This window comes from Pseudophryne corroboree, chromosome 1, assembly GCF_028390025.1.
Source record: "Pseudophryne corroboree isolate aPseCor3 chromosome 1, aPseCor3.hap2, whole genome shotgun sequence".
In the NCBI taxonomy this organism is placed as follows: Eukaryota; Metazoa; Chordata; class Amphibia; order Anura; family Myobatrachidae; genus Pseudophryne; species Pseudophryne corroboree.
This window is the reverse complement of record NC_086444.1, coordinates 775,440,094-775,452,417: the sequence shown is the minus strand read 5'-3', so window position 1 is coordinate 775,452,417 and position 12,324 is coordinate 775,440,094. Positions and strand designations below refer to the sequence as shown.

At 49.8% G+C, this 12,324-nt stretch overlaps 1 protein-coding gene across 3 annotated transcripts in view; it reads left to right on the top strand.

Annotated features, from left to right (window-relative positions):
• Positions 1-12,324, top strand: part of STPG2 (sperm tail PG-rich repeat containing 2) — a 1,528,785-nt gene that overhangs the window by 19,991 nt on the left and 1,496,470 nt on the right. For all 3 annotated transcript variants that reach the window (XM_063917581.1, XM_063917565.1, XM_063917572.1), the window contains exons 2-3: positions 93-228; positions 3,457-3,566. In XM_063917581.1, coding sequence (XP_063773651.1) covers positions 123-228; positions 3,457-3,566 — 216 coding nt within the window. In that variant the 5' untranslated portion in view covers positions 93-122. The remainder of the gene's footprint in view (positions 1-92; positions 229-3,456; positions 3,567-12,324) is intronic.

The following is a 12,324-nucleotide window of genomic DNA, read 5'->3' as shown; positions in this document are numbered from 1 at the left end:
CCATGTATTCTTACTAAATGATGAATTCTGCATATGGAAGCCATGTGATATAGTAGTATAATACAAAATATACTTGTTTTCTGTCCTTTTAGGTATTATATATACATTCTCTTGACGCTGAGATGTATGATCGTGCACCTCGATCACTTGCTGTCACTTTGGGCAGCACTCAGGAAAATGTGGGACCAGGATCTTATGACTTGATGTCTGATAACATACTTAAGCCAGGTGACTTGCAATGTACTGTATGAGCAGTACTGTATATTGTTTGAAATAATTTAATTGAAAGCTTGAATTATCAAAACTGATAGTTAATTTGGTCATCTCTAAACATTGCTTGAACAAATGCAAGTTCATTATATGTGCCCCCAAATGCTTGAGGGCACGTCTACACATAATGATTTACTGACTTTTATCTAGGCATGTGTAATCAATAACAGGCTATGCTTTCTGAGGGAAAGTGAAATGTAACAAAGACATCCAAACTATAGCTAACTACAACCCATACTGCATTAGTTAGTAAGGAGGTAGTTATACACAGAGATAATTGTTAGTATAAAATGACTCCCTTCAAAAAAGATACAATGATAACAAAGCTAAATTGAATAAGTTGGTTTCCACCAGGCTGCAAACATAGGTGGAGATAGGGTGTAGTACGGTATGCCGGCGCTCGGGCTCCCGGCGACCAGGATACCGGCACCGGGAGGCCGACCGCCGGCATACCGTCAGCGTGGCGAGCGCAAAGGAGCCCCTTGCGGGCTCGCTGCGCTCGCCACACTATTTTATTCTCCCTCCAGGGGGGGCCGTTGACCCCCACGAGGTAGAATAGTTGTTGGTATGCCGGGTGTCAGGATTCCGGCGCCGGTATACTGTGCGCCGGGATCCCGACATTCGGCATACAGAAGACCACCCGTGGAGATAGAGGATACATATAATATGCCGGCAGACGGGAAGGCGGCTGTTAGTATCCCTAAAGCGGCATCCTGTCTGCCGGAATACCGGTGTCGAGGCAACGAGTTCCCTCACAGGCTCGCTGCACTTGCCACGCTTTGGGCCCGGTGGCGTGGACCCACCAACCGAGGGGGAAGTATGGGTGGGTGTCGGGATGCCGGCTGTCGGTTTTCCAAAAAACCCCATCGGTTATCACCATTGAAACATCGCAACTTTAGTTTTAACAGCGGGGACAGCTGCCAGGTACACAGGGGGGGCTTGAGGGGGTACGTTATACTTCCCCGGCGGCTGCTATTGTCTGCAGTCGCTGGGTGGGGGATCCTGCCATGCTGACCGATTGGCAGCACGGCATACACTGGGGGAGGGTGCGGGAAGGCAGAGGAACCTTACGGTTCCTCTGAGAGCAGCAGTGGCAGCAAGTTTCCCTTCCCTGCAGCTGCAAACACTGTTTTTTCTGACTGGTCACATCCTGTGTGACTAGGTCAGATAAGAAACTTGCTGGCATCTGATGCGACCATGCCAGGCAAGTGGTTAAGTTTTTCTTGATCACATACATTTTTGCTTGGGACCCAAAGTATTTTGGATTTCAATTTTTTTTTCGTATTTATATGCATACTATAATGAGATATCTTGAGGATGGGACCAGGGGCACCACAGCATTTTTATGTTGGGAATGGGACCAGGGGCCAAGATATAATTTCATTCTGGCACCCATAAATTACTGAATGTCACCCCCACTTACATGCCCACACCACCTACCTGCACAGATTAAGTTTATAAAGCATATTGTGGCACCAAAGAGATACAAACATTGCCCAAGCTGTCAGCAAGCTCATTGGTGGTTGCCTGCCAGCTGTGTGGATGGGGTTGTCATGTAAACAGAGCTGGCAAGGGACCACAATGAGCTTGCGAACAGCTCAGCCACCCAGTGACAGCATGGGCAACATTTGTATCTCTTTGGCACCACAATATGCTTTATAAGCGGCCTCTGTGTTATGTGTAAGTAGCCTCTGAGGAAAACCGTATTGTGGTTGAAACAGCTGTCGGGCTGCAGCTGTCATAAGGACAACTATGGACCTGTTTTGAAGAATAAAACAACCCCTTTTTTTTCATCCTAAATGTGAGTGCTGGTTTATTCTATTTACTTTTTCTGGAAAAGCGAGTCTATTTAACCTCTTCTGGACGCTGCACCACCTTCACAGTTTTTAATAAATTATTAATAAATTATAATATATATATATATATATATATATATATATATATATAAAATGAGAGAGAGAAATAGTAATTTGTATGGTGAAGGGTTAAATGCACAGCATGTAATCAGTTCATGTTTAATGATGTCAGCGGAAGCCCGGCCAGCTGGGCTCCCATGGGCAGTCTCACTTGGTGATACTTTTTTGCATAAAGGTAAGATGTTTTCATATTCAAGATTATGCCTAACGAAGGTTTGAAATAAAATCTAAATGTTGCTGATGCGGGCATGAGGACCTGTTTATTGTTTAAAGACCTGGGAGTGGCACTCTCTAACTGTGATATATATATATATATATATATATATATATATATATATATATATATATATATATATATATATAATTAGTATATTTTAAATAGATATCTCTTTCTATCTATCTGAGGCAGAGGAAGAAAAGGGACAAAAGGGGAAGAGGGGAGGAACATATGGAGTGGGAGGTAAGAAGAGCGCAGGGCTAATCCCAGAGGAGGGGCCAGCCCACAGTAACTAGTCACATTCTGCAGGGGCCGGAGCTAGGTGCAGTGCAGGAAGAAGATCCTGGAGTAGGGCTATGGGGAGCGAGGAAGTGGAGCAGCTGGAAAGGAGATTATGTACATCCTGACACTGACTGTGCTATGCCTAGATGGTGGCCACACTGCACCCCGCGACCAAGTATATTGACTGGTTCCTCTCAAATATTTGGGGGATGGATGGGATCCAAGTCTAAACACGAAATGCATGTATGTTTCATATACAGCTTATGCACATAGCCTGAAGGTAATTTGATACAATCTTTTTTTAATAATTTTGTTCATAAAACATAGTTTGTTTGCACTGAATCATCAGAAAGCACAAGTTTCACTATTCAGTTGCCCCCAAAAACGTTTGGATTACAGAATATGTAGAATTTTGGGGGTTATGTAATAGCTTCCAATTTCACGGAAGCTGCGGTACGTCAGCAAGATTGTAGCTAAATTTAAAGCGACAAACAGTTCTAAAGGCTGATTCAGCCTTCGATCAGATTACCGCTTCAAATTTAGCTGCAATCTCGCTGCTATCCAGCAACTTCTGTGAAATCGGAAGCTATTACATATTCTCCATAGGATTTCCGGATATGGAAGACTCAACCTGTGCATAGTTTTATTTTTCACTGCATTGTTTTAAATATCTAGAAAATGATGTCCTTATGTAAACTCTTTGGTTATGATATCAATAAATCATGTGATTCTGTCTCATTCTACATTTAATTTCATATCTTCATGTTATAGGTGGATATGCCCCCTTTTTATCAGTGGCAAAGCGTGATTTTGTCTTTAATGATGTGCAGACCGTGTCTATTGCACCTGGACCTGGACACTATGATATTTCCAATTTTAAGGTGAAATTAATATGGACATTATTCAAATGAGGACAGAGATAATGGAAACTTTGAAGAAAAATGAGATTCAATTAATGGAAAGGTCCCATAGGAGCAATGTGCCCCTGTAGGATATTACTGCTATCTAGCAATGTTTATTTTTATTGTGCGATCATACATGAGCGATGTTTACAGTATTGAATATTGGTAAACGTGCGGAGGGACACATAATGGCAGGGTCCTATGGGACTTCTCACTTTGAATGAGGATTGAGAATTTTTCCAATGAGAGTACATGACTGTGTTACAGGACTCCTGTATGCTAAAGCTGACTGAGATGCTTTAAAATAATTTGCTTTACCTCACTTTATTCTTATTAATTTACACACTATCTTACTTTATAAAGTAAAAAAATGTATTTAGGGGGTCATTCCGAGTTGTTCGCTCGCAAGCGGATTTTAGCAGATTTGCTCATGCTAAGCCGCCGCCTACTGGGAGTGAATCTTAGCATCTTAAAATTGAGAACGATGTATTCGCAATATTGCGATTACACACCTCGTAGCAGTTTCTGAGTAGCTTCAGACTTACTCGGCATCTGCGATCAGTTCAGTGCTTGTCGTTCCTGGTTTGACGTCTCAAACACACCCAGCGTTCGCCCAGACACTCCCCCGTTTCTCCGGCCACTCCTGCGTTTTTTCCGGAAACGGTAGCGTTTTTTCCCACACGCCCATAAAACGGACTGTTTCCGCCCAGTAACACCCATTTCCTGTCAATCACATTACGATCGCCAGAACGATGAAAAAGCCATGAGTAAAAATCCTAACTGCATAGCAAATTTACTTGGCGCAGTCGCAGTGCGGACATTGCGCATGCGCATTAAGCGGAAAATCGCTGCGATGCGAAGATTTTTACCGAGCGAACAACTCGGAATGAGGGCCTTAATGTATTGAGCATGTCCTCCACACAAATGTTATTTTCTGAAACCATAACTTGTTCAACTACTTATCTGTAAAATTTGGTTTCCACAAGATCGGCAAAGACGGGAGGCACCGAGCTGGATAGGCGCTCTCCCCGCTCTGCTACCTTAAATGATGTGAACTCTTACTGCGCCTGTTTTGCGTTGTAAATTATTGCTGCTTTAAAAAAGCTGGCAGACTCCCACAAAATACAGTGCAAAAGTTTTAGGCACGTGTGGAAAAACTGCTGCAAAGTGAAAATATTTTAAAAAATATATGTGTTAATTGTTTATTTTTGTTTTTTTTGTCAATTAACAACATGCAAACTGAATGAACAGACGATAAATCTAAATCAAATCAATATTTGGTGTGACCACCCTTTGCCTTCAAAACAGCATAAATTCTAGATAAACTTGCACACAGTTTTTGAAGGAGCTTGGCAGAGAGGTGGTTCTGAACATCTTTGAGAACTAACCACAGATTCTCTGTGGATGTATGCTTGCTCAAATCCTTCTATCTCTTCATGTAATCCCAGACAGACTTGATGATGTTGAGATCAGGGCTCTGTGGGGGCCATCACTTCAAGGACTCCTTGTTCTTCTTTATGCTAAAGATTGTTCTTAATGACTTTGGCTGTATGTTTGGGTCTTTGTTCTGCTGCAGAATAAATTTGGAGCCAATCAGATGACTCCCTGATGGTATTTCATGATAGATAAGTATCTACCTGTATTTCTCAGCATTGAAGACACCATTAACCCTAACCCAGGCATGTCAAAACTGTGGCCCCCCCAGCTGTTGTGAAACTACATATCCCAGCATGCCCTGATATAGTTTTGCTGTCAGAGAATGCTAAAGCTATGTCATGGCATGCTGGGATGTGTAGTTTCTCAACAGCTGGAGGGCTGCAGTTTGGACATGCCCGCCCTAACCAAATCCTCAACTCCATTTGCTGAAATTCAGCCCTAAACTTGCAAGCAACCTCCACCATGCTTAATTTTTGCCTACAGACACTCATTATTGTACCACTCTCCAGCCCTGTGGCAAACAAACTACCTTCTGTTACAGCCAAATATTTCATATTTTAGACTCATCAGTCCAGAGCACCTGCTGCCATTTTTCTGCATCCCAGTTCCTATGTTTTCATGCATACTTGCATCGCTTGGCCTTGTTTCCACGTCAAAAGTATGGCTTTTTGGGTGCAATTCTTCAGTGAAGACCACTTCTGGCAAACTTCTCTGAACAGTTGATGGGTGTACATGGGTCCCACTGGTATCTGCCAGTTCTTAGCTGATGGCACTGCTGGACATCTTCCAATTTCGAAGGGAAGTAAGCATGATGTGTCTTTCATCTGATGTACTAAGTTTTGTTGGTCGACCACTGCATCTATGATCCTCAATGTTCTTTCTGCTTCTTAAAAAGAGCTTGAACAGCACATCTTAAATCTCAGTCTGCTTTAGAGTCTTTGCCTGGGAGAGACCTTGCTGATGCAGTATAACTACCTTGTGTCTTGTTGCTGTTCTCAGACTTGACATGGTGTTAAACGGTCTTCCACGACCTCAGTTTTGGAGCAGAGTTTGGCTATTACTGACCCAGTTTTAAGCCTCCTACACAACTGTTTCTGTTTCAGTTAATGACTGTGTTTCAACGTACATATGAAAATAATTATCAATATCACACATTCAGTGTAATTGGTTAATCATACACCTGACTGTAAACCTACAGAATCCCTGACTTTATGCAAGGGTGCTGTGGCCGGGGAGACCCCCAGCCCACGTGGACAATGGCCGCCGCGGCACTGAAGGGGTTAACCTCTAGTGCCCGGCGCCATTATGAGGACAATGGGCGCTTGGCGCCATATTTAAAATAGTGTGGGCGCTAGGCGCCGTGTGTCTACAAATGTTTAAAAATTTATTTTAAATTGTGTGCCGCGGTCCCGGACCTCTCCGGCGACCGCGGCAGTGAGGGATCTCCCCGGCACGCTGACCTGGGTGTGCGCGCCGGGGGAGAGGAGAGGCACTGTGTGTGCGCTGAGGTCCGGGAGCTACGCTCCCGGCACCTCAGCGCTATGGAGGGAGAGCCGATGCAGGCGGGAGAGCCGCTCCCGCCGCAGTGCTCTCTGTGCGTGCCGCCGATGGGGACCGGGAGCTCTGCTCCCGGCACCTCATCACCAGCGGAGGTGGCCAGCCGCGGCAGCCAGGACGACCGTCCCGGGCTGCTGAGCGGTAGGGGGGGGGGGTGCGCCGCAGCCCGGCTCCCCGCCGGATGCTGCGGCGAGGCCACAATGTACAGCACTGCACACAGGGGACCGGGATAGCCGGCTCCCTGCGCGGCGAGGGCACCAGAGTGCGCCGCTCAGGGAGGTCCGGGCTAGCCGGCTCCCTAGCGGCAGGGTGCGTGTGTAGGGCAGTGAGTGCTGGTGACCGGCACCTCAGCGCTGAAAAGGGCACAGAGCCACGGCGGCTGGGACCAGTGTCCTGAGCCGCCGGGCTTTAGATAAGGGGGGGGGTGCCGCACTGTGCGGCGAGGCCACCCAAGCAGCGCCACACTGGGGGGACAGGGAGAGCCAGCTCCCTGGACCCCAGTGGCTGGCAGGCAGGCTGGAGGATGGGGGAAGCCAGCCCCATACCTCCAGCACTGAGATAGCCCTAGCAGCCAGGCTGCAGGGCTAGGGGTGCCCAGCGCTGAGCACTGGGCACAGTATTTAAAACAAAAACATTGTGTTTTAAATGTAATAAAAAGTGTATTGTGCTGGGAGGCACTGCAGTGCCTGGGAGTGTGGAGCCTGTGCAGGGCACAGGCTCAGTGTAGATTTAAAGGGAAACACATGTGTTTAAATGAAATGTATTTAAAGGTAAATTGCACTTACTTGGTTGTGTGTCCCAGGAGGGGGGAATCCATGGCTGTGCAGGCTGATGGATTCTCCCAGACCTTTTCCCCAAAAACAGAATACTTTCCCTTCCAGCCTCACTCTTGAAAGGGGCATTGGAAGAGAGATGAGAAGCTCAGCTTTGAAACAAGCTGAGTGGTTTTCTGGAGCTCCATGGAGATCACCCATAGTGGCCAGGAAACCTTGACCGGGGATCTAGGCTGCCCAGCTCTGGAGCCCAAATCCAGGCTGCAGGCAGTGGGCTAGGTCCCGGGCAGGTTTCTGGAAGTCAGTTTAGGCGGGAAAACTTCCCCCAGCCTAGACTGAACGGCTCCAGGGCGTATCCTGATCCTCCAGGTTGGGACAGTCAAAGGACAGTGACCACTCCCCACTGTCCATAGAGAACAATGTTAGCTGTGCATGTGACTAAGGCATGCACAGCCCATGGGTAAACCTTGATTGGTTGTACACCACAGGGCGGGTTTACCCCCTGTGGTAATGTGTATTGGAGTAAGATAAAAGGAGGGCAGTTGCCCCATGAAAGTGTATTGTCCCATCTTTATTCTGCTGGAACATCTTGCTGTATGCTGTTGCCCCTAGCAATAGGGAAGAGTCTTTTTTAAGGCTATTATTGAGCAAATAAACATCTTATCTGCCTCAAGAAGATTGCTTCATCTTGTGACCTACAGGGTTATGCCAAACATAGCCCCGTCCTCCGGCTGTCCAGGGAAGCACCTAATGTCTTCAAGTTCCGCCTTCCGCCAGCTACCGGTAGAGGCCCAGCAAGTGGCTAGTGGGGATTCGTCAACACCACACAGGTGTGGTAAGGCAGTGCGTCGGCACATACAGAGCAGAACCATGGTTCCAAACGCCACGGCAGGTTAGGAGTTTGGTGGTGGCAGCATAAACCCGCCCACAGCACAGTGGGTGGAGTCAGTAACAGGCGGTTACTGACGGTAAGCGGGAATCCCCTATGTGGCCAGGTCCCGTGTGACCTGACCTTCCAGTCTGTGCACAGGAGACGGGACGCGAAAGCGGTGAGTGCTTTCGTACGGAACCGTCCTGTCACAGAAATTGGTGGCATAGCGGTGGGATAATCCCAGGCGGCTTTTCATCACCCGATTGGAGAAGCCGAGTTACTCAGGGGAGGAGTAACTGCAGCGCAGGAGAACGCACAAGATGGCGGAATTCAGCGGATTGTCCAAGGATGATCTGGAGATCGTGTGCCAGGAGAAGGGTGTGTATATCCCTTTCAACGCATCCAGAAGTGTCATGAAGGCGGCGCTCATGAGCTTGGAGGAGTCCCATCGGGCGGTGGTGGAAAGCACTGATGGCGTCAGCATCGCAGAGGACGGCCCAACAGTGGACCTTCGTAAGGAACCAGTGAGACCCACAAGCCCTGCCCTCTCTCACAGCAGCAATGTTTCCCAGCAATCCCTAGCAGGGCCAGGATCCCAACGTCCCAGGGGGGGCGGCCCGGATACCCTAGCAGATCGGCTAGCGGAATTGGGGGAAAGGGCAACGGAGCAAGAGCGCTTGATCATCATCCAGATGTGGCGTGATGAGCGGGCACCACAGGCCATGGTACCCCGGGAGCCGTTGTCAGCTGTTGTACACAGATCAGGACGCGTTCAGTTTGCCAAGTTTGCAGACAGTGATGGGGACAATGATGGACATTTACAAGTTTTTGAAAGGACTTGTAAACTACATGATTTACCCAAGTCGAAGTGGGTGAGACACCTTGTTCCCACTCTGCATGGAGAGGCCTTGGAGGCCTATCGAGGACTGGCCACGGAGGACTGTGGGGATTACGACGAAGTTGCGAAGGCCCTCCTCCAGCGATTCTTCTTCACTCCAGAGTCTTACAGGAAGAAGTTCAGAGACTTGCCCAAGAATCCTAGCAGCACCCATGGGCAGTTCGCCACCCAGCTGCGGCAGTACGTGGTGAAGTGGGTAAAGGATTCTGAAGCCACTACATGGGACGCACTGATCGACCTGATCTGCAGGGAGCAGTTCTATCGCAGGTGCGCCCCAGAAGTGAAGGAGTGGGTGCTAGACCGGGAGCCACCCAGCTTAAAGATGGCTGCCCAGTTATCAGACAAGTATGTGGCAATTCGGCCACAGTGGCAGAAGCGCCCAGCCAGCAGCCAGCTCCAAAAGACTGTACCACCAGAGGGACACCCCTCTTCAGCTCATCACCCCCAAAAACAAGCATCTTCCAACTCGGGTGCTCTTGGTTAGCAACCGCACCGCAGTGTCCCTGCAACTGATCAGAGATCATCGGTGCCACGACTGGAGAAGAAGTGCTACGGCTGTGGGAAAATCGGACATCTGAGGATGAACTGTCCTGCATCCCAAGCACCCCAGACTCGTGCCCCAAATCCGAGTGCTGGAGCCCGGCTCGCTTGTTTGACGAGTGGAGATGAGCCTTCAGAGACTGTTCCCCCTCCAGTCAGTCCGATGGAGTGTGGCGGGAAACAGGTGCACTCTGCGGAGAGAGTCACCTGCATGGCCAAACAGCCCCTACACAATATGTGGAGGCACCTGCAGTTGGTCCACGTGGGACCCTTGCAGGGGGAAGGCCTAAGAGACTCCAGGGCCTCAATCACTGTGGTGAGCCCCCACCTTATAGATCCTGCTGCAGTATTGCAGGGTCGCACTACCAAGGTCACCCTGGCGTATGGAATGGAGAAAGAGGTTCCCATGGCAAGAGTCTACCTGGACTGGGGGGTTGGACCAGAGTTGCGAGAAGTTGCCGTCATGGATGGTCTCCCAACTGATGTGGTCCTAGGAAATGATCTGGGTGGTGGGATCGTCACCATTTTTGCTGGCGCCATTTCCTGGAGTCAAGTTCCACAACCATCGTTGACATCAGCTACTCCAGCCCAGCCCAGCCCAGAGGAAAAGACTACAGCTGCTAGACAACTGCCAGCACAGCCAACCACAGCATCAACCAGCCCAGAGGAAAAGATTACAGCGGCTAGATCGGCACATCGACCCCGCATGCCTTTTGCCTCTGGTATGCCTACGTCCCCTAGCAACGCAGAGGATGTTGGTTCCAGCTCGTTTGATCCTGTGGGGGTGCCCAATGATGCTCCTGACCCAAGTGGTTTGCCAACTCCGGCGGTGAGTATGAGAAACCACACTGACCTTTCCATGACTGACCCCTACCAGACTGACCCTAGTAGTCCCCACCTAGATCCCCCTGTAGAGTGTCCCAATTTAGGAGAGATTGAGGGCCGCAGGCAGGAGTTTAGGGAGGCTCAACTCTCTGACCCATCCTTGAAAGGCATGAGGCGCCACTCTGGCAGCGGCCTTGACAGGGTTGGGGCAGGAAGTTTGACCTGGCGCGAAGGGTTAAGGTATAGGGTAGCCAGGAAAGTGGGAGGGGATAGACCAGATAGGGAACATGTCCAGCTGGTCCCCCCAGGGAACTTTCCTGCGCAACTGGTGTCGGTTGCCAGCGAAACCCCTTTGGACAGCCACTCAGAGATAGACCATCCCCTGAAGTGCCTGACACAGAGCTTACCCTGGTCTGGAATGTCGGATGACGCCCAGACCAATTGTAAGGCTGGTGCCATGCATTGGCAGCTGGGGCACTTCAGCGGTTGTCTTGTCTCTGGGCCTCTGCCCATAGGAGAACCTTTACAGCGAGTTGCTGTGGACATAGCAGGTCCCCTGCCTGTGCGCAGTAGATCGGGGAAGACACGCAGCCTCCCTGTAGTGGATGCCACACAGGATCCAGAGGCTGGTGGTCTGGACGCCATCACTGTGGCACAGTTGGCGGGTGAGGAGGAAAGAGTAGGCCTAGGTGACAGGGTAGGTTTCCCGAGTCATAGGTCGACAGAGGAGGATTGGAGGGCAGGTCTGACAGTTATGGCAGACAGTTGCCGGATAGGAATGACGGAGGTGCAGTGCCGGGGGCACTATGTGGGAGGAGACAAGGGTAGGCCCAAACCAGAGGGGGTGGAGGCAACCAGAGGCTGTCCCCGACCCACATCACCCAGACCGGTACTGACCTTAGAACCTGTAAGGCCCTACGGACACGTTGTCATTGACTTTAGTCCTGTAGTGAACCCCTTGACAGAGATGGCTAGGAAGGGCATTCTCAAGTCAGTGGACTTTGCACCCGCTTGCAAGTTGGCATTCCAGTCATTGAAGGAGGCACGGGTACCCGCTCCAGTGCTGATGGCGCACATTCTTGACCAGGACTGTGTGTTACGAACTACTGCGCCACTGCACGGACTGGAAGCAGTACCGAGCCAGAAAGAGCCATATGGGCAGGAGCACCCTGTGGCCTGTTTGAGCAGTATACTGCTATTGTGGGAGGTGGGGTATGCCACAATTTGGACACCGTGGGTGGCACTTGTGTGTAACTGGCCCCCCACCGTGGTGACTTACCACCCACTTGTTAGGTGGCTGCAACCTACCTTGGGGAAATTGGACAGACTTTTGTGGTGGAGCCTTGAACTTGGACTTCAGGTGGACTATTTGAACATTGTGCACCCACGAAGAGAGGCCCACTGCACTATGGATGAACTGTCTAGGCCGGAGCCTACGCCCCCCAGGTAGCGTCACCTTCAACCCAACAGACTGCGGGACCAGGGACCAAATCGTTGGGACATCGGTCCCTGGTTGACCCGCTTGAATGGGGGGAGGAGTGTGGCCAGAGAGACCCCCAGCCCACGTGGACAATGGCCGCCGCGGCACTGAAGGGGTTAACCCCTAGTGCCTGGCGCCATTATGAGGACAATGGGCGCATGGCGCCATATTTAAAATAGTGTGGGCGTTAGGCGCCGTGTGTCTACAAATGTTTAAAAATTTATTTTAAATTGTGTGCCGCGGTCCCGGACCTCTCCGGTGACCGCGGCAGTGAGGGAGCTCCCCGGCGCGCTGATCTGTGTGTGCGCGCCGGGGGAGACGAGAGGCACTGTGTGTGCGCTGAGGTCCGGGAGCTA